Source organism: Rhinolophus ferrumequinum, chromosome 6 (genome assembly GCF_004115265.2).
Source record: "Rhinolophus ferrumequinum isolate MPI-CBG mRhiFer1 chromosome 6, mRhiFer1_v1.p, whole genome shotgun sequence".
Classification (NCBI taxonomy): Eukaryota; Metazoa; Chordata; class Mammalia; order Chiroptera; family Rhinolophidae; genus Rhinolophus; species Rhinolophus ferrumequinum.
Window position 1 is genome coordinate 83426148 of NC_046289.1, and position 27684 is coordinate 83453831.

General features: G+C 37.7%; 1 protein-coding gene across 2 annotated transcripts; it reads left to right on the forward strand.

The window, feature by feature from the left end:
- The first annotated feature begins 1654 nt into the window (after positions 1-1654).
- PSMA6 (proteasome 20S subunit alpha 6) lies at positions 1655-23898 on the forward strand. 2 transcript variants are annotated; one of them, XM_033107142.1, is made up of 7 exons: positions 1655-1837; positions 14752-14846; positions 15571-15652; positions 16873-17028; positions 20376-20554; positions 21792-21886; positions 23669-23898. In XM_033107142.1, exons 1-7 carry the CDS (start codon positions 1762-1764, stop codon positions 23724-23726), a joined length of 741 nt encoding a protein of 246 aa, XP_032963033.1. In that variant the 5' UTR covers positions 1655-1761; the 3' UTR covers positions 23727-23898. The 2 variants fall into 2 exon arrangements, with proteins under 2 accessions (XP_032963033.1, XP_032963034.1); XM_033107143.1 differs by lacking the exon at positions 1655-1837 and adding an exon at positions 1922-2057.
- The last annotated feature ends 3786 nt before the right edge of the window (positions 23899-27684 follow it).

The window sequence follows — 27684 nt, forward strand, 5'->3', positions numbered from 1 at the left end:
AGCTTAGATTGGGGCAGAGGGGCAATAAACAGTGAACAAAATTATCAGTTATGTAACAGAAAAAAGGAGAGCAGAGTAAGAAGGATCAGGATTACATGGGGACGGAATAGGAAGTTTGGGGGAATTGAATACTGCTGTAAAGGCTTTGGCTCCAAGAACTTGGAAAGTGTGGTATGAGGGGGCCAGGAACTGCCTTGGGAGGAAAGAGATAAGGAGCTCTGTTCTAAACATGTTCAGTTTTGAAGTACCATGTGTCTCAATGTGAAAAATATCCCATAGGCAGTTACAGAAGACTCAGCACTTGAAAGGGTCCAGCTAGAGACCTAGGTTTAGGAGACATCAGCATAGAGAGGGCCACTGAGGCTGTGGAACTAAATGAGTTCACTCTCCCAGCAGCCTATGGGAAACTCTTTATCTATGACTATTCACGCACACTGTAGGAATTAGAGTACACAAAGCTCCGAGTCTGAGAAAAAAAGTATTCAAAAGATCAGGAGGAGTAGGTCCCGAGTGTAGGGACCTGAACCAGAGCAAGGGACAACTTTTATCAGTACACTTAGGCCTTAGCCAGAACTGGAAAGTACCCTGTGTGCCAGAGATGCTGTTTGCACTAGTATTTCTCAATCATGTTTCAGTTTTGAAATTTCTTCAGGTTAATAGAAGTTTGTCTTAAAAACACTCTTCTTAAGAAACTGGAGCTTCCTTAAGAAACTCCTTAAGAGGTTCTTACAAATATTTTTCTTTTAAATAGGAAGTGAGTTTAGGAGAAAATACATTAAAGAGATAAGAATCCCTACTTAAGTATTGCTTAGAGCAGGCATTAAAGTGCCAGAAACCTTGGTGTATCTGGCCTTCCTGGTGCACAAACTATTGGTGGTGGGAGGCATACCAGCATAACATCATGTTTCACATATTATGTTCATTAAACAGGAGTGTGCCATGGGGTAAAGTCAAAACAGGCAGTTTTACGGTTTGAAAAGCCACCCGGAGCTACCTCGCCTCCTTGGAATCACTCTCATTAATCCACCCAACACCAGCCTGCTCCGAGGTCCATCCCTGTTCTTGTTCTTTACCAATGAAAGCTACGGAACCTCATTAATTCCTCCACTACACCTGTATCTCCACCTCCGTTCCACTTTTAAAACAAAACTGTCGGTGCTGCTGGCCCAAGGAAGATCTTACCTGGCCAGGAGAAAATTTTGCTCTTTCCTGGGGCTACCAGAACCCGCTCCCTTCTGCACCTAAAAGTAACGGCTGCAGCCATAGCGACTGCAATCTTTTTCTCCTGCTGGTGGCAAGGAAAGCGGGTGGGTAAAGAGGTTAGGAAGGACGCCTTGCAATCTAGATACACGCTGGATATACAGAAGTAACGGGAGACTTATGAAATACACGATCAATTTAGGTCACACTCATAGGCAAATCACTACTCTGGGCCTCCAGAAAGGTTTTTTGTTCTTGCTCGAGTCAGTTCATCCTCCGGATGACAGCTCTAAACCGCCACAATCCGAGTTCGCCCTGGTATCTTGAAACCGCTCAGCAGTGAGGCTGACGCAAGCGCACACCGAAGACCCCGCGTCCGCTCTCCCCACCCCCCACCAGGGGCGGGACCTCGGAGCTCTACGTGAGCCGTGAGTTCAGCGCGCAAGAGCGGAGGAAGCCGGCCTGTGCACCGGAAGCAGTCGCTGCAACTTCCGGGGGGTTTGTACTGGTGCGGGAGCTGCGGGGCCCGGAGATCGTGTTTGAAGTAGTGGGTGCATCACCATGTCCCGTGGTTCCAGCGCTGGTTTTGACCGCCACATCACCATTTTTTCACCCGAGGGGCGGCTCTACCAAGTAGGTGAGTGAATCGAGTCCGCCTTTGGTCCACTCGAATTGCTCTGTCATGATACGGCCTGGAGTTTAGTCCGGGGCTGAAGCATGGCCGGAGTTGGGACGGGAGAAGGGCCGAGTGCGGGTTGAGTCCCGTGGTGTTCTCACCCAGTCTGGAGGCGGGAACCGTGGACCCAAAGGCTGACGGCGAGGCCGCACCGCCTGAACACAATAAAAAGTTGAGGAAGGTAGGACGAATGCCTGACCGGCTTCCTGAAGCCACTTGTTCCGTTTTGGCCTGGTGAACTCAACGTCTCTACTTTTCTAGAGGGTAATTGGTTCCTTAACCTCCAGTTAAAACGTTCCCTCTCCGTTTTCCTTTGCAGCATGGATTTACTTGTCCTGTGGTTAATTCCACACAGGCGTTCAGAGCCTTCTACGTCCCAGATACTGCTGGTCCTAGGGGTGCAAAGATGTCACACCCTCCTATACAGAAGCTCACAGCTTGAAGGCAATGACAGATAACTTAAACGAATAAAAAGAAAAAAATGCCAAATTACAAGTATCTACAGAATTCAGGACATATTTGAAAAACTGGTAGATAGAATGAGTGACTGACAATTCTAGAGCTGCTCTTGAAAGTAACATCCCCTTTAACCTATATGTGTTTGAATAGTTTAAAAGCTGGTTCTGAATTGTAGATGAGGTATGGTGAACTACCTGTTTACTGAAGCACAGCTTTAGTGGAAATAAACTCTAAACTAGTTACGTGTTATTTAATATATTTAAACAATATAACTATATTTTGTTGGATCAAAATAATGTCAGGGTTTAGGTTATACTTGTAACGTGGACCCTTAATTGCTTGCCATAGAGTATTTAGTATCAGGAGAATCTAATTTACCTCTGGCCCATGATGGTTTCATTGAGTGAGTTTAGCACCTCGGTGCCTTGGCGAGGACAGTAATATAATCATCTGTGCTTGGAAATCATAAGGAGAAAGTTGGCCTATAAATGAGATTCTCTTCACCTGTAAATTGTAGAAATGGAGTTAAAAATTACTTGGAATGAACCCAGTCGATTATAGGGCTACATACTCTATATAATGTAGCAAGGAACACATCATATTGGGTAATTCAGTCACCCTTTTAACTCATCCCCAATTAAAAAATATGATCAACGATAGAACAGAGCAATAACTTATCCCGAAGGAATTTTCATTTTTTAAAGTTTCATTTCAGAGTTGAAAAATTTTTTTCTGTATTGGTCTGCTTTGAATGTTTTGTTTGTGGTTTTTAATATGTAAACAGGAAAAGTCACTTAAACTATAGTACGCTTTTGTATATACTGTATTGTGAAGTCCAGCCATAAAGCATGGTCTTTAATACTTCCCAGATTTGGTGAATAGAAAAAAATGACTAGAATATAGTGTCATTTTAATACCGTGTTTCCCTGACAATAAGACCGGGTCTAATATTAATTTTTGCTCCAAAAGACTCATTAGGGCTTATGTTCAGGGGATATCCTCCTGAAAAATCATGCTAGGGCTTACATTTCGGTTAGGTCTTATTTTCGGGGAAACACGGTAGGTTAAAAGATTTGGAATAGAACATGTGGTTCATAGCAAGTTTAATATCTAGACAGAATGATTTGAAGCTCTGCCTTGTTGAGTGAAATACTTCATTTGCTATTCAGGACAATAGACGTTGCTATGAAAAGGAAAGTGAAAGAATAGCATGAGCAAGCAGTATAGTGGTGAAGAGTTCAGGCCCTGGAGCCATAACCTGAACTCCTGCTCTGCTCCATACTGGCCAACCAAGTGATATAACTTGAGCCTTAGTTTCTATTTGTAAAGTTGGGCTAATAATTCCTTCTTTATGTGCTTGTTTTGAGGATTAAATACGGTGATGTATGTAGAGTGCTAGCACACACAGTATTAAGTACTCAGTAACTATGTTACTAGATGCCTGTTTGATTCTTTGGCTCATTTTTTTGGTCTATTAGATTAGTAGTTCTGTAGACCTGGAATATTTCCCTTTTTATAGTCCCTCCACACTTGGTTCTCCTGTGAAATATATGTACATTTTAATATCAAAAATGCTGTTTATTAGTTTATAGACTTTAGAATCTGCCTAAGACAAAGCGTATAAAAATACAGAGTGTGAACTGTTAACCTTGACAGTAGAAAAATAACGTAACAAAAATGGGGAGGTGACAAGGGAAGGAAAGATTAATGAAAAGGTGAGTATGCTTCTCATCTAACATAGTTGGGACTCAAAAAACTGATGACTGTTAGTCTAAAGTCGATAAATCAAAAAATAGAAGTATAAAGTGCTAACCATAATTATAAGTAAACTGTGGACCGTGTTTGCTCCCAGAGAGTAGGGAGAATTTTGATTGTCATTTTCATTTGTGGGGTGTGTGTAGCAAAACTGTAGAGCTGTATACAGAGCACCTACCTTTGAAATCTAATGTTGGGAATCCCCCAAGTTGTCAATGGGGAAACTAATGCCCAGGTGGGGCAAATAAGCCAGTGGCTTTCTACCCTCCTCTTCTGTTTGCTGATCTTTTGCTGGATAGGTCTGACAGAAGACGAGAGGAGAGGAGCATTCGGAGAGGAGCATTCGCTTGACTTTGCCTGCAGGTGGATTTGAGCACTGCTTATTTGCTTCTAACAGGGAGCGTACTGATAAGGAGCAGGAAAGACCAGGAGACAGGCTGAAGAGGACAGTTTTCTAATCTATGACTGAAGTGGCATTGTGTGTTGAAGCGAGGATTCCTGGTTGGAGTCCTTGCTCCACACCAACTCTGAGGCTTTTCTTCATATGTAAGAGAGAGAGAACAATTACACCTACCTTATAGGGCTCTAAGGGTTCAATGAGTTAATAGATGTAAAGTACTTAGAACACTTGTCTGTCACATAGTAGTAAGTATTTAATGTTTCTCTGAAGGGTGCTGTCAGGAAGAAACAAGGGGCTGATAAAAAAAATGGAATCAGGAGTTTCACAAATAAATGGACTGAAAAGTACTACTTGGACCTTTTGCTGTTAGAAAAATATTCTTGTTTTAAAGTAGTGTTTCGCAACCCAAATTTCTCATGTCCTCCTTGAATCTGATTTGCAGTTAAGTAACATCTGTGTTAGACATGCATACATATGTATGTGTATATACAAATACATACTATAACGACACAAAAAAGTAATGAGATCAAACGTTGCTGTTTCCAAATCTCATTTTCCCCCTCCCACCAGTGCCAAGATTTCTAATGACCCAACCCAAAGATACCGTTTCAAAGAGTGTAACATTTGGAGGTACTATGAAATGTGACACACTTCCCATTTAAATTACGTACAAGTTAGGGGAAGACAGAATGAACAACTTCAAAAAAAAAAATCTTAACAAAAAGTTTCTACTACCACGGCGTTGCAGTTGAATCTAGACATATCCTGCAGAATACCTGCCTTGCCCCAGTAGAATATCTCTTGTTTTTTTAATAACCAAACTTCATACAATATATAGCTCTCTCAATTCATTTTTGTTTTTCCAGCCTATGTTGATATGGAAAAAAATTTATGTTTGTCTCCTAAAACTCAGTACAGCATTTTAAAATTATGGATAGGAAACACCTTGAGTTAACGTTCCTATAATTGGCAAACCTCAGACTCACCTGCAGATGCTTTGCAAAGGGGATGAGTTGTCCCTAAAGGGGATGTGCGTCTCCACTGTTGCTAGCATCCCACTGAGCTTGTCCTGCACGCTTTGTCTCAGTCCCTTTTATATTTATCCTGTGTTTTCCCTAGAATTATACAAATGAGTCCCATAAAAGTTGGAGAAGTGTTGGGGAAATTTTCAGGGAAGGAAGCAAAGTGAAGAAGAGATTACTGTGGAAAAGAGGTCTCTATATAAAAAACAACAATTTATTAACCATTTTGTTTGTGAGCAAGGAAGCGATTTTCATTCTAATCTAAAGATTTGTTAGGTTGAACTATGTGAAACTGCTAATGTTGACTGTTTTTTTACCTGTAAAAATGGCTGTTTCATGTGGTTCAGCCAAATCCTTACATGTAGGTATATATTTTGCTATGTATTTATGTTACAATTTAAGAAATTGGGGACTTGGAGTTGAGCATAATCCATTATAATTTCTTCCATTTAAAAAATGGAAATGAGCTGTCAGTTATCATTTTCCTGCATAATCTTGGATATTCAAGAACAGATTACTGAGATTATTGTAATAGTGTTTGCTATTTTGTAAGTTTCTGAAATTTTATCCAAAAAAACAAAATCTTTAGTGATGGAAATACAGTGTTTAATTACTATTTCCAACATTTGAATTCTGACTAAAAAATAAACATGCCTTTTAAATGCTGTCCATAAACCATTCTACTTTTTCTTAATTGGCCTCCATGCTCACCTCTGCTATAAACTGTGATATTACTTTTTACCCTACCAATATTTCTTTAGAAGATACTCTTTACTTATTAAGTTGTCTCAAGATCCTTTATTCTAGCAGTTTCTGTTTTTCTGGAAATTATTACAAAATATATGTTTTGTGGTGGTAGTGTTATAATAGGGATTCGTTTATACAAAATTTTGTTGAAAACTACAGTGCAGCAGCAGGTGAGTACTAAAAATAACAGTACAAAGAAGGGTACTGTGGAAAGTGACACTGCCAGGGGAAGCCACAAAGGGTTCCTCAGAATAGATGAATTGACCTAGATGGAGATTAGATAAGGAAATTTGAGGGGACCAGTACATAGGACTGTCATGGGACTGGAGCATAGAAAGTGACAACTGGAAGAGATTGTAGCAAAATTTTCAAGAGGTTCCGGTACCATGTTTTGGACAAAGCTGGCAGACGTCTTTAAGAATGACAAGATTATTGAGTAAGATGGCAGGAGAGTTGAGTGTAGAATTAAAATTAGAGTAGAAAGGAACTGATAGCAGAAAGACTGAGAGAGGCTTATCCACTAATCTGTATAAACCCCAGGGAGGTATTGAGAGAGAACAGGTGGAGAAGAGGAAACAATCTTGACTTTATTTTTTTATATTCTATTATGGAAAATTACAAACAAACAATAGTAGGTGAAATAGTACAGTGAGCCTCATGGACCAATCGCCCTGCTCAATTATCAACTTTTTGTGGATCTTGTTTTCTCTTTATCCCCTTTCCCAGACACTTTCCCCCTCTCTACTAGAGTACTTTAAAGCAAATGCTCGATATAAGAGTGGATATTTGTAAGAGAAGAGGTGAAGAATCAAGGATGATACCCAGGTTTGTAGCTTGAAAAACTGAGTGGTAATATCATTATCTGAGATAAGGACTGTAAGAAAAGTAGCAGTTTTATAGAGAAGAGTTTATTTTCGTATATGCTTGTGGGGGAAATAGGCATTTGCAAGTATGGGTTCAGAGCTAAAGATGACAGAATTAGTAGTGGTAATATACGATTAAATCATCCAGGGACAGGGAGAAATGATAGAATCCTGGGAAATACAATTTAAGACACTCACTGAAGAATGGAAGCAGTAAAAGATTGAGAAGGGAAGTTCAGAGAAGTCGGAGATGAATAGTAAGAATGATAATCTTAACTAAGAACTTTAAATTAAAATTCAGTTCCTCAGTTGCACTAGCGACATTTCAGGTGCTCAGTAGCCACATGTAGCGAATAGCTATTGTATCGACAGTGCAGATATAGAACATTGCCCTCATCACAGAAAGTTCTGTTGGACAGCACTAGTCTGTGCAGAGAGGGAGACAGACAAAGGACTCCTTTAATGAATCCTGGCAAATTCACAAGTGCATTCTCTATTGAGAAATGTTTTTTATGTGTAAAATATTTTTTGTTTTGTATGACAAAAGTTTATTATGCGGTGGGGGTAGCTGTGGTTTTTGTGGCTTTTATAGTATACATTATTTAAACAGACCAGATAAGTAATGCAGATGACTGAAACAGGCTAGGTGAGATGACAAGTGGTGGGAACTGGGGAAAACTGCAAAAGACGTGCTAGCCCTCCATGATTTCACTATGTAGAAATGAGGGTCAGGTGTAAACAGAATTGTTTTTTTCCCTAAGAAAAACTAAATCCTGACTTTATTTTATCTTTTAATTAAAATCTTTCTAGAAAACCGTGCATTCTAAGCCAACTTGAGTAAACTGGATTCGGTCTATGGCCAACCTTTGATTTAGCATCTTCTGGTTGCAAACTTAATTTTAAATTTCCTTGGTTCCTACTCTCTTTGATTCTCCAATCTGGATGTTGGAGGGTGGAAATACATACTTGAAAATGCTAAAATAAGTGGCAAAATAGGAAATGCTATAGGAATTCAGAGAAAGGGTCGAAAAATCCCATCTGGGAAGCAGAGAAAGTGTCCATGGGAAATGGAAGAGGCTTGAGGGGAAGGGCAGGCTTTGGCTAGGTGGAGATTAGTGAGAGGGCAATCCAGGAAGGACATAAAAAGCAAAGACATGAGTATGGGAAACATCAAGGTCTATAAATGTAAAGGATAATGTGAGAGGAGAGCTGGTAAGTGTTGCAAACTTGGCCATAGATGGAATGTTTCAGGGCAAAACTGTGTTCTGAGCAATTGAGTAGTAACAGGAAGCAATTGAAAATAATGTGGTATTGACATTAGGCAAGATTAAGGACAGTGACCCAGATGTAGAATAATCTATATAGACATAATTGTTCCTTACCTCTGTAAAATCTATAGTGCTGTATAACCCTCTTTTATTCCCGATACTGGTGATTTGTATTCTCATATTTCCTTGATTAAGCTAGTGGTTTAAGCTTGGGGTTTGTATTAGTTTCCTGTGGCTATTGGAACAAATTGCTGCAAACTTGGTGGCTTACAACAACAGAAATTTGTTCTCTCACAGTTCTGGAGGCCAGAGGTCCAAAATCAGTATGACTGGACCAAAATCAAGGTGTCAGGCAGGGCCACGCTCTCTGTTGGCTCCCGGGGAGGGGGCATTCTTGGCCTCTTCCATTCACAGAGGCTGCCAACATTCATTGGCTTATTGGATGCATCACGCCAGTCTTCTAGACAAGCATTGTCAAGTCTCACTACACTCCCTCTTCACAGCACCTTTTCCTCTGTGTGTGTCAGATCTCCCTTTGCTTCTCTCTTATACTTATGATTGCATTTAGGGCCCACCAGGATAACCTCCCCTTATCAAGATGTTTAACTTAATCACATCTCCAAAGATCCCTCTTCTGGCCATATATGGTAATATTCACAGGTTCTAGGGATTAGGACATGGATGTCATTGGGTGCCAATTTTTAGCATACCAAAGGGTATATCATTTTGTTGGTTGTTTTTGTTTAAAGAATCAATTTTTGACTTTGCTGATGTTCTCTTTTTGTCTATTTCATTTACTTGTGATCATTGTTATTCTAATCTGGGTTTACTTTGCCCTTCTCTAGCTTCTTAAAATAGAAACTTAAGTTTTTATTTTTTACACCTTCTCTAATATAAACAATTAAGACAATTGTATTCGTTTTCTTGCTGCACAAAAATTACTACAAACTTAGCAGCTTAAATAACACACACTTACTGTCCCACAGTTTCTTTAGATCAGGAGTAGTCAGACAGGGCTTAGCTGAGTTCTCTGCTTAGTAGGATCTTTCACAAGTCTGCAATCATGATGTCGTCCAAGCTGTGTTCTCATTTCCAGGCTCAACTGGAGAAGAATTGGCTTCCAAGCTCACTGAGATTTTGGGCAGAATTCATTTCCTTGCAGTATAGGACTGAGGGCCTCAGCTAATTGCTGGCTGTCCACAGGGGCCACCGTGGTTCCTAGCCATATAGCTAATACTTACCAAGCCAGTAAGAACAATCTCTGGAGTGAGTCCGCTAGCAAGACAGTCTCATATACAGTGGTACCTCGATTTTCGACCGTCTCTGTTGATGAACATTTCAGTTTACAAACGCCGTAAATTTTATGGGTCTATGGTATCATTAGATAGTAAAGTTCATGCTAAATTTGCAGTTTTAGGGGTTGCTTTTAAAGATATGGAACGGAGTAATCCATTTTGCATTACTTTCTATGGGGAAACTGTGCCTTGGTTTTCGAATGTTTCCGAACTCGAAGGGTCTTCCGGAACCGATTATGTTCGAAAACTGAGGTACAACTGTAATATAATCAGGAGTGAGACAGCCCATCACTTTTGCCATTTCAGTTTTGTTAGAAACAATTTTAAGGGTCCTGCTCACACTCAAGTGGAGGGGATGACACAAAGGTGTGAACACCAGGAGGCAGGGATTGTGGAGGGGAGGCCACGTTCGGGCCTGTCCGCCATAGGAAAATCCCTTCTGAACACTGTTTTATCTGCATCCTACAGATATTGTTATACTTTTATTACCATTCAATTCACAGTACTTTTAAATTTGCCTTGTGAATATTTCTTTGACCCATGGATTATTTAGAAATGTGTTTTTAAATTTTCAAATACTTAAGGATTTCAGTATTTTAGAATTTATCAAGACTTGTCTTATGGCATAACATATGATCTGTCTTGGTAAATGTGCCATGTGCATTTATATTTTACCATTATACCACCACGTACGTGTATATTCTTTAGTTGTTCCCAGTAGTATTCACAGATACCATCTAAGTCAGGTGTTTGACAATGTGTTCATAGGTGTATCTGTCTACTTTGTGTGTGTCTCGTTCTAGCAGTTCCTGAGTGGCAGTGTTAAAAATCTTTAAATGGGTGGGATTGGCCATTTCTCTTTTAAATTTTGTTAATTTCCCTTTCATTCATTTTGAAGTAGTCTTATAAGTACATAAATACACTTATGATATGTCTTATGAGTTGATACTTCTACCATTTTGAAATGTTCTTCTTTGTCTCTGATAATATTCTTTGTCTTCAAGTCTACTTTGTCTGATACTAATATAGCCCCTCCAGCTTTCTGGTGCTTACTGCTTATATGGTATACTTTTTTTCATCCACTTTTTAAAGTGTGTTTTTAGTAGACAGCATATTTTTGAATCTTGCTTATTAATCCATTCTGATGATTTCTGCTTTCTATGGAGTATTTTGTCCATTAACATTTAATGCAGTTATTGACATGGTTAGATTTAAGCTTACCATTTTATTATTTGTTTGTCTCTTGTTTTGTTTGCCTGTTTGTTCCTCTGTACCTCCTTTCTTGCCTTCTTTTGGATTACTTGAATATTTTTTAGAATTACATTTTAATCTAGCTTTTTGACTATTTTACTTTTTTTTAGCAGTTGCTCTAAGGACTATAATATGCATGCTTAACTTCTCCCAGTCTTAGAGTTAATATTTATCACTTCTCATAAAATACACAAACCTTAAAATCTTGTAAGTCCGTTTCCTTTCTATAAATAATATATCTATGTATTTTATAAACTCCACAAATGTCGTTTTTGTTAGGTAGTTTTAAAGAATTAGATTTAAAGCATCTTTTATATTTACCTTTTTTTATTATTTTATTTTATTGGGAAGGAGAACAGTACTTTATTGGGGAACAGTGTGTACTTCCAGGACCTTTTTCAAAGTCGAGTTGTTGTCCTTTCAGTCTTAGTTGTGGAGGGCGCAGCTCAGCTCCAGGTCCAGTTGCCATTGCTAGTTGCAGGGGGCGCAGCCCACCATCCCTTGCGGGACTCGAGAAGTTGAATCGGCAACCTTGTGGTTGAGAGCCCACTGTCCCATGTGGGAATTGAACCAGTAGCCTTCGGAGTTAGGAGCATGGAGCTCCAACCGCCTGAGCCACCGGGCCGGCCCCTATATTTACCATTTTTTGATGTTCCTCATTTTTAAAAATCAGAGTTTTCACTTGGTATCATTTTTCCTTCAGCCCAAAGAACTTCCTTTAGCATTTCTTATTGCGGGTCTGAAAATATCTTCATTTTACCTTCATTCTTGATGGCTATTTTTGTTGGATACAGAATTCCAAGTTGATGATTTTTCTTTCCACACTTTAAAGATGTTTCATTAGCTTCAGATGAAGTCTGCGGAATTCGAGTCACTGTTCTCTTGTATAAAATCTCTTCTTTTTTTCTGTTTTCAAAATTTTCCCTATTTTTGGTGTTTAGAAATTTGACTACAGTAAGCCTAGCTGTAGTTTTCTTTGTATATATCCACTTAGAGTTTGCTGGATTTTCAATCTGATACTTTTATGTCTTTTGTCATATCTGAAACATTTTTAGCCAGTGTTTCTTCAGATTCCTGCCCCCCCCATTCTGCTCTCTCCATATAGGACTCCAGTTACATGTACATTATACTTTTTGATGTTGATCCACAGACTCATTGTCTTTTATAACCTGTTAATTTGATTGGTTAATTTCCATATCCATGCACTCTTCATTATCTCCATTCTGTAGTTAAGTCTGTTCAGTGAATTTTTTTTATTTCAAATATTTGCCTCAATTCTACAATTTCTGTTTGGTTCTTTTGTACTTCTTCCTCTGCTGAGATTTCCTGTTTCATTTCAATTTGAGAATATTTTTCATTATGTCATTGAGCATAATTTTAATGACTGTCTGCTAATACAACATCTGGATTATCTCAGTTGGGCTCTTAAGAAATGGATCACATTTTCTGGTTTTGGTTTTTTGCTTTGTTTTCCCTTTTTTGGCATGTTGAATAAGTCTGGATTGTATCCCCTGGCCTTTTGTGAATGTTAGGTTGTGAAGATTGGATTCTGTTGTATTCCTCCTAAGAGTGTTGATTTGTTCTAGGAGGCAGTAATTTGGTTGGCAGCTCAAATCTCACTTTCTTCTATCCTTACCCAGTCTGTCTTGTGTATGTATGGTTATGGATTCATCTAGAAATTTGGGAAACATTTATATACAGAAGTTGGGGCTTTCCCTCTCTGGCTCTCTCCTTTCTTTCCCTCACTTTCCAGCTGCTGCAGTTATCCCAAACTGTTCTCTAGTTCTTCAGGCCAAAAGGACCGAGTTTTCTATGGGGATTTAGCCCTCAAAATGGGAAACTTCCCTCATGCCATTCCCTTCTTCCAAATATTGACACCTCCTCTAGAAACTGCCTACTTTGGGCCACTTTCTGGCATCTTCAGGTAGTTATTGTTTTGTCTAGAGTTTATAGTAGTTTTATCTGTGGAGGGTTATCTGGTAGAAGCTTTAATGACCATATGAGAAACGGAACCAAGAAGCATTTTGAAACATATTTTAGAAGTTATTTGCAGTGTAATGGGATGGTAAAAATGTTATAATTAGCCAGTTAAATCTAAGCTAGATTTGAGGATTTCCTTTGAGGTGATTTTTCTAGTCTTTTTACTCTACTTTTTGTTCTCTCTTCAATATACAGCCACTTAGTAATCTTTGATAAAGAATTTTTATTGTAGCTCTTATAAAGGAAATTTTTGGTGGTGTAGGTAGTGTCTTCCTCAGCTGGTCCTTATCACCAGTGGCTGTTTGAACAATTGAGACTAGGCCTTAGACCCAGTGCCAACAGTAATACTTGACAGGATTTAAAAATTATATATATATATATATATATATATATATATACACACACACACACACACACACACATATATATGTATATATATGTTATATGTCAAAATACAGATAATGATTGGTGTTATGTGTAATTTCTTTTATATTATTAATATCTTCTATTTTTCATATTTTTGACAGTGAGCATATGTTAATTTCTGTTGCTATTTTCTTTTCTTTTTTTTCCCCTTCTTCCGCCTCCCCGCCCCCACTCGGTTCAAGCCGCTGTTCCTCAGCCTAGTTGTGTTGGACATAGCTCCCTGGCCCATGCTGGTATTCTGAGTCTTGTGCTCCCCCGGCTGAGGCAGTCGGTCCTCAGTAGGCTGCTCATGGCAGCTCTTGCCGACTGCCGGGCGCTCACACTGGCCACCAGGTGCTCCTGACAGCACACGGTAGCCCACGCAGCCTGCGGCAGCAGACATAAGCCCACAGCAGCTCATGCCAACCTCCAGCTGCCCACAGCCACCCAGCTCCAGGGAGAGACATTGTTCACAGTCTTAGCTGTAGAGGGCGCAGCTCACTGGCCCATGTGAGAATCGAACTGGCAACCTCTGCATTAGAAGCATGGTGCTCCAACCACCTGAGCTACCGGGCCGGCCTTCTGTTGCTGTTTTCATAATTACAAAACATATGTTTATATTCAATTTAAATATTACAGAAATATATAACAGTATTATATATAACATAATATAATGTTATATAACAGTATATATATAATATACTGAATATTACAGAAATATATAACAGAAAGGGATATGTCTCATCTGCACTTTTACTCTCCAAAGGCAGTTATCAACTGAACTTAAATGGTGCCAAAGTAGTTTGTTATTAATGCTCATTTTGATCCAGCTGTTTTAACCTGGGAATGGTTTGACAGCAGTTAGAAGTACACAAGCTGAAATTTGTTATAGACAAACTAAAGAATCCTGTGTTGTAGGTAACATGAAAAATGCAAAAAATGTAATCCAGAAAAATTCAACTTGGTAGGGGAAAGAAACAATGAAAAATAATCTAACAGCAATTAAAACTGCATATGGTCATATTAGTTAATGAACAAAAGTTAACAGAAATAATAGGTATTGAGAAAATTTAGAGCAACCTAATCTGACCCAGAAAAACCTGACTCGGTAGATAATGGCCACACAAAACCATCTTTTAAAATGATAAAACATAATTGATAAAGATTTGATTTGATTAATTAAATCTTTATTTGAAATTTGGTACTTGAGTCTGATGAAAATGATTTCGGTAAAATTAAATTGGAAAGAAATGGAATTGGTTTAACTATGACTTATTATCGTCATTATTTTGACTTTGCATGTCTTAGACGTCATTCCATGTTAGCTTTTATAGCTCTATCTCATTCTTTTTAATGACTGCTTATTATCCCATTACATGAATCTACAATGATTTTATTCTACCTTTAAAAAAAACTATTCTGTTTTCCAGAATATGCTTTTAAGGCTATTAACCAGGGTGGCCTTACATCAGTAGCTGTCAGAGGGAAAGACTGTGCAGTAATTGTCACACAGAAGAAAGTACCTGTAAGTAATACTGCCCAGACAGCCGGTTATTACATAATATAATGCCAGAATTTTTCACAAGTTTGTGCAAATGTATATTACCCACCTATATATGTTAACGTTATTCTTACTTTGATTCTGCTTTTCTATCTGTAATTCAAGAAGTATTTATTGAGCAGCTATAGACAGTTTAACTGAGTAAGCAGAATTAACATATTAAACTTTGTGATATGATTATAAGCACAGTGGAATTTCTAGGTTGTTTGTCTTCAAGACCTTGAAACATGGTTTGGTGAGCTATAGTTCTTGCCCACAGGAAGCATAATCATCTAAAAAATGAAAATGGGAAAATAATTTTAAACAATTTTTTGAATTGGGTATAACTTTAAAATGAACAGAAGACATTTATTGTGTAGTGTATTGTTATAATTCCATAATTTCTTTTAACTTTTATTGGGGAATATTGGGGAACAGTATGTTTCTCCAGGGCCCATCAGCTCCAAGTCGTTGTCCTTCAATCTAGTAGTGGAGGGCGCAGCTCAGCTCCAAGTCCAGTTATGTTTTCAATCTTTAGTTGCAGGGGGTGCAATTCCTATGCAGGAATTGAACTGGCAACGTTATTGAGAGCTCACGCTCTAACCAACTGAGGCATCTGGCTGCCCTCCTTAGTATTTTATAACACTATACAGAGACCTGTGGTTTTTTTGTTTTTTTAATTATCTTGATTTTTCATTTTGTTCATTAGGACAAATTATTGGATTCCAGCACAGTGACTCACTTATTCAAGATAACTGAAAACATTGGCTGTGTGATGACAGGAATGACAGGTAATTGATTCGATGTCACATATAATACATTTGTTATTTTCTTCAAATTATTTTTGAGTTTTTTTTTTTTAAATGTGGGTTTATTTCTGGTTCTGAATTTTTTTTTCCCCTTTCTTCCTCCAGCACCCCCTCACCCCCTTCAAGCTCTTGTTTCTCAGTCTAGTTGTGTAAGACACAGCTCCCTGGCCCATGCTGCTATTATGAGCCTTGCACTCCCTCTGGCTAACCGGCTGAGGCAGTCGGTCACCAGTCATCGGTAGGCCGCTCATAGCAGCTCACGGTAGCTCTCTCCGGCTCACAATGGCTGCCAGCCATTCACGCTGGCCACCGTCCACTGGCCACTCATGGCAGCACACGGTAGCCGCGGCAGCACCCAGCAGCTCACGGCAGCTCACGCCAACCTCCCACTGCTCACAGCAGCCCAGCTCCAGGGAGAGCTGTTGTTCACAATCTTAAGCTGTAGAGAGCACAGCTCATTGGCCCATGTGGGAATCGAACCAGTGACCTTGGCGTTAGGAGCACAGCGCTCCAATCACCTGAGCCACCGGACCGGCCATAGTTTTGTATAATTTTTAAAGTTTCCCTTTAGTGCCTGATTTTTCAGGTGATGTGAGTAGATTTCCAGTCTTCAAGGCTAGTATCAGTATCTTCAGAGTATTGTGAGCTCTTTTGAAATCATAAGTATAATAGAATTAGATATTTATGCTCCTGTTAGAGAAACTGTGCTGAGGCCCCTCTCATAGATGGTTTATTTCAGATGTAGTTAATGGTTTAAGTGGATGTAAGTCAGTATATCTCAAACCTGGTAATGATTACACTCGTTAGAAGTAGGTGAGAATTATAAAAAAAAAAATTACTTTGTGTTTCTATTTTCTGAAATGAAGGGAAAATTCAAGCTTACAAAAAAAAGATCAAGAAAAACATTATTCTCTCTCCTTAAAACTTGTTCTTTAGGGAGTTATTAGACACTTGCAGAAACTATTTTAACAGCTGATGAAGGGCTCAGCAGTACTGTGTATAGAACTCCATCTTAAAACTTTTTCCCTTTTGTCATGTACTTGTTGCTGAGTCATTCACTATTCATTGGTGGGAGAAAAAGCCATAGTGACTACTACTGCTTTCCTTAAGTCACAATGGGGAGGTATATATGGAAAATTGTCTGACTTGGGGGTTTATTCTTTTCTTCTAAAGAACTAAACCTTTGTTTTGTATGCTGTTAGCTGACAGCAGATCCCAGGTACAGAGGGCACGCTATGAGGCAGCTAATTGGAAATACAAGTATGGCTATGAGATTCCTGTGGACATGCTGTGTAAAAGAATTGCTGATATTTCTCAGGTCTACACACAGAATGCTGAAATGAGGCCTCTTGGTTGTTGTAAGTATGCTAAGAAATCTCCCAAATAATTGATGAATTAGAATTTTTTTAGAGAACATTCATAAAAGAAAGTTATTTCAGTATCACCTGGGCTCTGAACATGTGGTTTGGAAATTATTTAAGGTGCGGAGATCTTTGGAATAAATTAGCAATGAGGGATAGGTTTCAAAACAGTCTTTAAGGTATTTAAGTTTTAGATGCTATTAGACTTTTTATTAAAATATTCTATTTAGGGTGTGGTTTGAAAGATACAAGTTGCTGTTATGTTAGGCTGTTGTAATGAGGGTTCTGCAGTAATTCCAGATTACTAGTTCGATGGAAATGCCTAAATTAGGCATTTTAACAATATAGCTGTTTCTTTTGACTGTCCTAATGAACCAGACTCAACATACGTGCCTGTGATTCATATTTTGAGCATATGTTTATTTTTTAAAAAACAAGTAAAATTTTATTGGGAGAGAGATATGGTTTACCTATTTTAGACTTAAGGCAATAAATTATCCTGTAAAATTCAGCACATTTTTTGTCTAACATTGTGTTATTCATTTATGAGAATTAAAGCAATCAGCGTAATGATTTCTCTTTAGCATATGATCCTATTTTTTGACCTTTCACTTAAAAATTCTCACTTGATTTCTTCAGTGATACTTTCTTCTCCTCCTCATTTTCCTTGGCTTACCCTCTTCTGCTGGTTCCTTAATGTTGTTCACCGGGTTTCCCTCCTTGGCCCTTCTTTCTCTCTTTGTTCTATCTGGATGATCTAACCCACTTGCATGGCTTCATTTACAACCTGTATGCCAAACACTCCCACATTAACTTTAGCCCTGTCTCTTCCTACATGTCCCACAGATACGAGGTGTGATCAAAAAATACAGTGAATGTTTAAATAAAAAAATGTGTTACAGTAAAAGACATTGCCATTAATCCCCCTCAAAATACTCCCCCTCACTTGGAACACACTTATCCCATGATTCTTGCCACTTTCTGAAGCAGTTCTGGAAGCCCTCTTTCATGAGTGTCTTTAATTGAGCTGTTGTGGCTGCCTGGATGTGCTGAATCGATTCAAAACGTTTACCTTTCATGGTCATTTTGACTTTGGACAAGAGCCAGATGTCACATGGTGCCAGATCCGGTGAATAAGGTGGATGAGAACACACCGAAATGTTTTTATTTGACAGAAATTGCTGTACCAGAAGTGATGTGTGACACAGAGCCTTTCCTGTTGTGATCAAGAAATATGGTGAATGCTCCTGCCGAGTACCATCCAATAGAAAGGCAGGGATCTTCAATACGGGACACAGTGCATCAAACCTTAGTAACAGTGTGACACGTTTTAGCTTGTTCGGTGCACTCGGGTGTGAGCTACGATGGAGAGAAAGTGTGTTTTAAAGTGTTCCGTAAATCGTCCTCCATCATGACAACTCTCCATGTCACACATCGCTTCTGGTATATGGCAATTTCTGTCAAAGAAAACCATTACAGTGTATCCTCACCCACTTTATTCACTGTATCTGGCACCACACGACTTCTGGTTCTTCCCCAAAAGTCAAAATGATTCAGGACATCGAGGCAGCCACAATAGCGCAACTAAAGACACTCACAAAAGAGGACTTCCAGAACTGCTTCAGAAAATGGCAAGAATGATGGGATAAGTATGTTCGAAGCGAGGGGAAGTATTTTGAAGTGGATTAATGGCAACGTGTCTTTTACTGTAATAATTTTTTTTTCATTTACGTACTGTTTGATCATACCTCATACTTCAAACTTGAAATCATTGCTGTTTTCCTACTTGCATCTTCACTTTTCTAGCCCCACCCCACCTTCCCTTGTCATCTGATTAGTCATCAAGCTTTTACCTCAGAATAGATTTCTTCTCCACCTCGGTCTGAGTCACTTTTTCATCATCTCTTGCCTTTGTCACTAAATTTACCTGTTTCTCCTCTCCCCTCTCACTCTTTCCTAGTCTGTCTTCCATATTCCTGCATTTCTAAAATCAAATTTTGCTTGTTGCTCCCTTGAAAAAACTGATCCTCTTTGGCTGTAGTGTAAATTTCAAACTCCTTACTGTGACGTGCAAGGCCCATTATATCTTATTCCTACGCAGCCTCTTTCTTGTACTGCTTTTCTCTCTCATCTGAAGCCCCTGTAATACACAGATCATTTGTCATCCCTGCGTGTCCCCTGACCTCTCACGTCTCGTTCCTTTTGCCCCGATTGCCCCTTATGTCTTTATCACCTTACCCTGCTCATCTTGCAAGACCCTGGAGTAGACAAGTGTTTCTTGTTTCACCCAACGAATAATTGGATATCTCTTTTGTGTTGCCCTTGGACTTTGTATATATCAAGTATAAACTAAAGAAAATTACAGGGTGACATAACATTTGAATAAAGTAGCTATCTGATCACTGTCAGTGTTTGTCAATAAAATAAGGTTGAAAATTCCTCATTTATAGACTATAAAAATATAAAACATCTATAAATGTAAATAAAGTAGTTAGTTCATACCAAGTCTTCAAAGAGAATACTATAAAAAAGGTTCAAATCTAGAATATAAGAAAACAGGAGTTAAGTCATTCTTTAAGTACTTTGTAACCTGCTCTGCTGAGTAGAAAGAAGTTTGCTGGTGATGGCTATTATACTTGTTATATCATTCTAAAAACATGATTAGATTTGTAATAATAAATTTATGTGTACAGAATTCACAGTTTGGTTTGTACTGACGACTAGGGGAATGTGTACCAACAGTAACAAAGATGGGCAGTGGGGAGGAGCAAGTAGCCCCAGGTTATTTCACTTTGCACCAGCATCCTCAAGGTGTGTTCCATACACTTTTAGTTGCCTATAGATTTAATATGTAGTTCTTAAATTTAAAAAGAAAACTACTCTTTGGTCAAGTAAATTTAAGAACTACTGAGCTCAAGTAAGTCAACCTACAGCAGAACATTTTAGAACATTTAATATGCTATTGTATATTATTTTCTCTAAAAGAATTGTAGGAAAAGTATATTTTCCACACGTATTTGACCAAGTAACATCTTGAGGAACTAGGGTTCAATGAAACATGCTTTGAGTAATAGCAAGATTCAAAAAATTTTACATTAACATTTGTGATCATTTGAATTTTCTAAAAATCATCTGTGATAAAACCTTTTAAGAAATGGAAATTTCTGTTACCTAATTTATCTGTGGTGATAACCTGTATTTTGTTTATCAGTTTTCTTAAAGCAAAACACATATTCTAAAATAGATGGTTAGATTAATGATTAACAACAGCTATGTGACAACACGAGAAATTTTATTGTATAAAGGTACAAGATATTTAATGAGGGTCTTTCTTTCTTTTTTAGGTATGATTTTAATTGGTATAGATGAAGAACAAGGCCCTCAGGTGTACAAATGTGATCCTGCAGGTTACTATTGTGGGTTTAAAGCCACTGCAGCAGGAGTTAAACAAACTGAGTCAACCAGCTTTTTTGAAAAAAAAGTGAAGAAGAAATTTGATTGGACATTTGAACAGACAGTGGAAGTAAGCCAAAAAAAGCTGAGTTTTTTAATGCTATATAGAACAGTGAAGATCATTTACGTAATCTGTAAAGCCTATTCCTGGATTATATCATGAGATCCAAGTTTGTCAGCTTAGCAATAAAATGCTGTCATTCAGCTGACATGGGAATAATAAGGACTGCTTTTATTCACTTAATTCCCTACCTCATTTCATAATGTATTTGAAATTGCTTTCAACAAGACATGTATAAAAGTGGGAAAATATAACTAAGAATAGGAACCAAGACCAGGCCCAAAAATCTGCATGGTTCTGACTCAAATTAGGCTTAAGCTTTTTGGTAGCCAAAGCAAAAAAGTTGAGTCAGTAATGTTGCTCTTATGGTCCTTAAATAAATATAGTCACACACCAAATTCTCAAGGGAAGCAAGCATCTTCCTAGTAAAAGACATGCTCACAGGATGACTTAGCAGAGAAATTATGTCTGGGATGCAAAAATAGAGCTAGCCTTATCCAGGGTTCTTGAGGGGATTATTCCTAATGATGGGAGCTTTTAAATTGATAGGACAAGCTAAAATTCTATACAAATGTTTAGTAACATTAGACTAAAGAAGCCTCTTATTTACTGCCAAGAAGTTAAAAATTTTATGTAGATTTTTGGAATGAGGGTCTGGGAGACAGCCATTCTAAAGACAACATGATTCTGACAAATGACAAAGGAAAAATTACCATCTAATACTTTCTTGTTTGTCAGTATTATTTATACTAACAGGAGATAAAAAGCTAGTTCTCATCTGGGAGCTACTATGCCCTATTTCAATGTTTTTTTAATTCATAATAACATAAATAATCACATCAGATACAGAACCACTTAAAACATTCTTAAATTATTACTGGAAAAAAAAATTATTACTGTAAATTCCTTTAAAGAAAACTATATCATTTATCTTTATCCTCCTCATCTCTCCCCAAGTGCTAAGTATAGTGCCTGGCATCAAGCAAATAAAGTTTTGTGTAAATCTTCCATTTTGTTTGATGGACCCCTTTGATTTATGGCTGGGCTGGTACAAAGTTTCTTGTCATTGGCAGGTGACATTCGAGTTAAGCAATCTGTTAGTAACGTGTAGCTATAGAACTACATCACTAAAACATGGAGCAGAAACGAATGGCTTGTGGTTAACCCTTGATTTGAATAAGGTTGGAATAAGAAAGTCTTGGAATCTCTGAAAAATACTATATTTTAACGTTGATGCTTTTTTCAGACTGCTATTACATGCCTGTCTACTGTTCTATCAATTGATTTCAAACCTTCAGAAATAGAAGTTGGAGTAGTTACAGTTGAAAATCCTAAATTCAGGTGAGTTATATTATCGTCCAGGTACTTACAGAAGTACTTTGCCAAGCGATAAATTCCAGCCTAGAAAGGTGGAGGTGTGGGGGTCCATATGTCCTGTAACTTGGGGAAAAAACATTTTCTTGAACTACAAGTATAGTTTTTTTTCCTTCAGCACCTGAGAAGTTTGTTTTAAACTTAATGGGTATCTCTTTAAGACAGACATAACTGTTTTCTCATTTCAGGGGGATTTTATATCTTGTATCAGGGATGACATAAAATAACTTTTATATAAGGAGTAAAGTAAGCATAAGTGTTTTTTTTAGCTTAAGGCCAATAGAAATTCAACTGTCAAAATAGTAGTGTTCAAGTTTTTCAGGTAGAGCTTTGATTATTTAGTGGTTATTTAAGTGGAGCTTTGAAGAGCGATATGAAATACTGATATACATCAGACCCTATCTGGAAATCTTTGGAAGCCCCAAATTTTGAATATAGCTAATTGAATTGCAGATGCGGAATGTCTGCCTGTTCTTACTCACTAAGTGATTCACTTGCACAAATCAACCTTACATACAGCTTCCATGAGTCAAATCTATACTGGGTGCCTAACATATATCAGATCACTTAATTCTCCCAGCAGCAACCTTGTGAGGTCATTACTCACCATGAACCCAAATGCTTAGTGAATAGTGGAAAATACTTCACGGAAATCCACAGGTGCAAGGAACTGCTGGAAGACATGTTAACTATCATGTGTATGTACTCTTGGATCACAATTATAGGACACATGTCATGGTTAGAGGTGGGGGAAAAGGTGGTAAACTAAGCTTTACCAGGCCTTGAAGAGTTTTTTGTTAGTACGCTTTTTTTTTCTAACTTGTTCTTTTTATTACCTGCAGGTAAGTGATATATACATGAAGGATTTGAGAAAAATTCATAGAATTTAAAAAAACAAATCTGTGCTCTTTTTTTTCATGTAGGAAAAGGTTGTCTTTTTTTTTAAGCAGTAAAATTCCAGCATTAGCAATTTACAAATCTCTCTAAAGGACCTGCAGTTAGTTCTTTTTGTCTTTTCTGAGACCCTCCTATAACCTTTAAAATTATTTCCATCGATTAGTTAAATAGATGAGAAACCAAAGATCCTGTGTCGTCAGAAATCCCTTGTATCATTTATAAATTCTGTGATAGTGTGTTTAAGTAATAACTAGACTATATAACATAAGCATCAACAACTATATAAACTACTTATATTTCCTTACTTTGTACTAAAACATGTCACTTTGACAAATTTCCCTTTTTAGAAGTCCAGCAGTAATAGGTCCCATTAAAGGTTTCCAAGCAGTTGATTTCTTTGGAAAATAGCATATGGTCAACATGGGGTACTTGCTTATCTCTCAGCTGATACAAACTTCAGTCTATACTAGGTATAAAGGCATTTTGACATGCGCTAAAGTAGAATACCTTACGTGTAATTTTGCTTTATATTTGAATATTTTCTATCATAGCTACAACTAAAAGGGTTTTGTTTTCCAAAGACCTAATTCTAGATTTGACGTGTAGTAAACTTTTTTCTGTATAGATGAAGTTAATATGATGTCTGGGAATTCCTTCAAAATAATCTAACGGGATGAGTGGTGAGTCATAGATTTTTTCCAAAGATTAGTTATAAATTGATAATTGTTGAAGTTGGGTGTTAGGTACACAGGAGTTCATTCTGTTTATTTTACTTTTGTATCTGTTTGGAATTTTGCATAACAAAAAGTTTTCGAAAAGTAAATAATGGTTTTTTTTCCCTTTGCCTTCTAGGATTCTTACAGAAGCAGAGATCGATACTCACCTTGTTGCTCTGGCAGAGAGAGACTAAACTTTGTAGCTAGTTTACCAAATCCATGACGCCACTGCCTGTGTGTTTGGTAACAACAGACCGACATTCTGGAGGCCCCTGGATTGAATAAGAAACGAAACCTCTCCCACTCCTGCCACTGAAGTGGTTAGGACTCTATAAATAAAAACAGCGCTTTTGGAAAATAACTGCATCCTGTTTTTTTTACCTCCAATTGTAAATATTAAGACCTTACTACATGCAGACTGTTAAATGTTCACCATTTCCACATTGTAGATTTATTCATTTTGCTGACAGATATACAAGTTTCTGTGGCTTAGGAACTTAATTACCAGAAATTTAAACTACAGCTATGGCATAATTAATAGCACACTAAAACTCTGGTTTCAAAACTTGCTTTGACTGTAAGTTGGCATATGAGGCAAAGCCTGTATTTTACAATTCCTCATTCATTCAAGTGGGATATTCCTGAACCTGGACTCCAGGTTCCATTGGAGGTTTTAACTGTAATGAGAACATTAGCGTTATCGATCTTCAGTAGTTTTGAGATGCACATTTAATCTATGCTCAGAACCAACATTAAGAGCAGAAATCATAGTTACTTTTGGGAAAGAGTGGGGCTAGAAAAGTTGAGGAATATGTGTATTTTCTATGCTGCCTCAAGGTTAATTACTTAAAAAAAAATTACTTAAAGTAGACTAAGGAATTGGTCTACCGTGTTTCCCCGAAAATAAGACCTAGCCAGACAGTCAGCTCTAATGCATCTTTTGGAGCAACAATATAAGACCCAGTCTTATTTTACTATAATACCCGGTCTTATATAATATGATACTGGGTTTTATTTTACTATAAGACTGGGTCTTACATTAATTTTTGCTCCAAAAGATGCATTAGAGCTGACTGTCTGGCTAGGTCTTTTTCTTGGGGAAATACAGTATAGTAGAGATACCACCATAAACAATGTTAAGGAAAAAAGCAAACTATATTTAGAATAATCTGTTTTTAAATACAGAACTGAATAGTCTGTTTTTAAATACAGTTTAAAATAGAATCTGTTTTTAAATAGTTTTTAAAATTCCCAGAGAGATTTCCTGGCGGCCTGAACCACTAATTGTTAAGTTGATCCAAAACTACTGAAATGTCCAAGGCCCACACGTCGCATCCTCCAGTGCACTGGCTGGACTGGTGCTGTTGTGTTTCCTCATGCAGGTGAGTGTGGCTGTTGGTCTAAACACCGACCCCTGGAGTCAGTTGCCCCTGTGTGTGTAGCCACCAGGCCCACAAAGGGGAGGCCATGTGAACTTGTGACCACTTGAAGCAGGAAATTTCACCAGCCACATCCTCTTCAGAGCTGAGTCATGAATTGCAAAGTATCCTAAAAGGGAAGCGGGGTTCTTCCAGTTTAGGGGCTGCTGCTCTGGGAGTACCCATCCAAATCCACTGGGCTCTGTAAAGAGGCTGCCATCAGTTTACATGTGGTATGTGTAGAAGGGCTACTTCCCTGAACAGATTCTGAACTTCTGTACCCTTAGAGCCCTGACTGACTGCACCCTTCTGGAATTGTGGATGAGAGCCTAGCAAATAACTTGGTCTTTCTATGAGAAAATACCTTCTAGCGATAGAAAACGAGAATTCTCTTTGTTAGAGAAATAAGGTTTTTAAAATTATAATGCAAAATCTAGATGTAATTTATTATAAAATAGTTTTAAGTAAAATTGTTTATTTCACGCTTAAAACGAAATAGATCAATTTAAGTATGTGAACATTTTTTTTTTTAAATCTAGGATGGATAAGAAGAATTAATGCAGGAATCTTATACAAATGCTAAGAAAAATACCTTAAAACTTGAAATGTCTTTATCCAAAGGGCATTCTGATAAACTCTAGTAAGAAATATCAGAATACTTTTGAATAGTGACATTCAGAGGGATGTGTCCAGACATGTATGAATATGAAGCTATTTGGGTAGACATCTGGCTTTCCTTCTCTTGGTTCCCATTTTCATGAAGAAACAGCTTTGCACCATTTAGGTTATAAGTGAACAACAAGCCAAGTATTCGGCTCCCTCATTAGCCCCCAAATCGAAGATTCAGATTTGTGCCACAACCAAATTACTCCATGAAGGACCTTAAGGATCTCCCTTAGAGTCAGAAATACTATGGTTAAATATGTTCCAACTGGCTACTGTATTTCCAAAATAAGTCTTAACAGCAAACGTCATAATGGAGAATTAGTGGCAGGCATTTCCACTGCAGTCAGGAATGATCCCAGGATGGCTGTTAACCTCCATTTATCTTACATTCCATAAAATCCAGCTAATAAGTGAACTAGGAAATCAGAACACCAATAGAAAAATGTACTAGCAACACAGGTCACAAAAAAATGATTAAAAGTATAATAATGCACTGGGTACATGGCAAGTAATAACGGTATGAAGGAATGATGAGGTATATTAAAAGTTATCTACTCATTCTGGTGGTGGAAGGATAAACAGTCACTTTCTGAAGTGACGAGGGAATATGCCTCAACAACAACAAAAAGTAATTTGTAAGGATTTTTTCTAGGGATGTAGTTAGAGATGCAGAACGATGTCAGTAATTTTTATGTACAGCAATAAATTACATTGCATCCAATATTGTGAAATATTGTACACACATTAAAATACCTGTTTTGATGATATTTAATACAGAAAACATTCACAATGTAATACTACAGAAGAAACAGGATACAAAACATACAGTGGGATGATCCCTGCAGCAGACACTTCTGGTACCCATTTTATTCCCTCTGCCTGGACAGTTCTGACTCCTGCCAGCAGTATCCCACCTCCAGGGCTCCATGCATTTATCTGCTTCCCTGTCTCGGGCTTCTCTGAAGCTTTAGGCCTTCTCTGAAGTCAAAGTCTGTTCCATCTGTGCAAGTCTAACAACCTGGAAGTGTAAATGCCACTGAAGCTGGTGAATACATGTCCCAACCTCATGGGGTAATTCTGGGATGGGCCATAGAGAACTCTGAAACTATGCAAACTGTGCATGTCTTAATTTCCTGGGAGAGACTCATAGCTTTCATCAGATAGTCAAAAAATTATTTCCCAAGAAAGGCAGACCACTGGCAGAAAGGAAACAGAAGGAAACAATAGAATGTGAGCAGTGGTTATTTCCGGTGGAAATGATTTTGGTATTTAAGATGGAATTATGAGCACATTTCATTTTTTCCTTTCTATTCTCTATTTTTAATAAGGAATATGCATGAAGAAGTTAAAGATGGATGAGTTAACTAATGTATTAGCAAATTACAGCTCAATATTTTGCTGCCATAAAAATGTTTTAAAAATTAAAAATGACATTTAAAAATGTTTATGACATAATTCAGAAAAAAATAAAAAATTTGTTTACAAAGCCCATGACTTCAATAATGAAAATAATACATGGAGGAAAAAAACTCCTGAACTAATAAGTATAGGAAGGTTGCAGGATACAGGTTAACATACTAAAGTCAATCACTTTTCTGTATACCAGCAATGAACAATTAGAATTTTAAAAACACAACAATACCACTTACATTAGCACCAAATAAAAATAAAATACTTAGATATAAGTCTAACAAAATATGTACCAGATCTATATGAGGAAAACTATAAAACTGATGAAAGAAATCAAAGATCTAAATAGTCCACGTTTATGGGTAGGAAGAGTCAATATTGTCAAGTGTCAGTTCTTAGCAACTTAATCTATAGATTCTGCACAATCTTAATTGAAATCCCAACAAGTTATTGTGGATATTGATAACATGATTCTGAAGTTTATATGGAAAGGCAAAGGACCCAGAGTAGCCAACATAATACTGAAAAATAACAAAGTTACAGGATTGATACTACTTGACTTCAAGACATAGGACCACACACCTACAGTAGTCAAGACAGTATGGTATTGGTGAAAGAATAGATTAATAGAACAAAATAGAAATCCTAGAAATAGACC

Excerpts from the sequence above, each read along its gene's own strand:
- PSMA6 (XM_033107142.1), top strand. The coding sequence starts at position 1,762 with ATGTCCCGTGGTTCCAGCGCTGGTTTTGACCGCCACATCACCATTTTT. Across the intron at positions 1,838-14,751 it reads GGGGCGGCTCTACCAAGTAG|AATATGCTTTTAAGGCTATT; the intron begins GTGAGTGAATCG and ends TCTGTTTTCCAG. Across the intron at positions 21,887-23,668 it reads GTTGAAAATCCTAAATTCAG|GATTCTTACAGAAGCAGAGA; the intron begins GTGAGTTATATT and ends TTTGCCTTCTAG.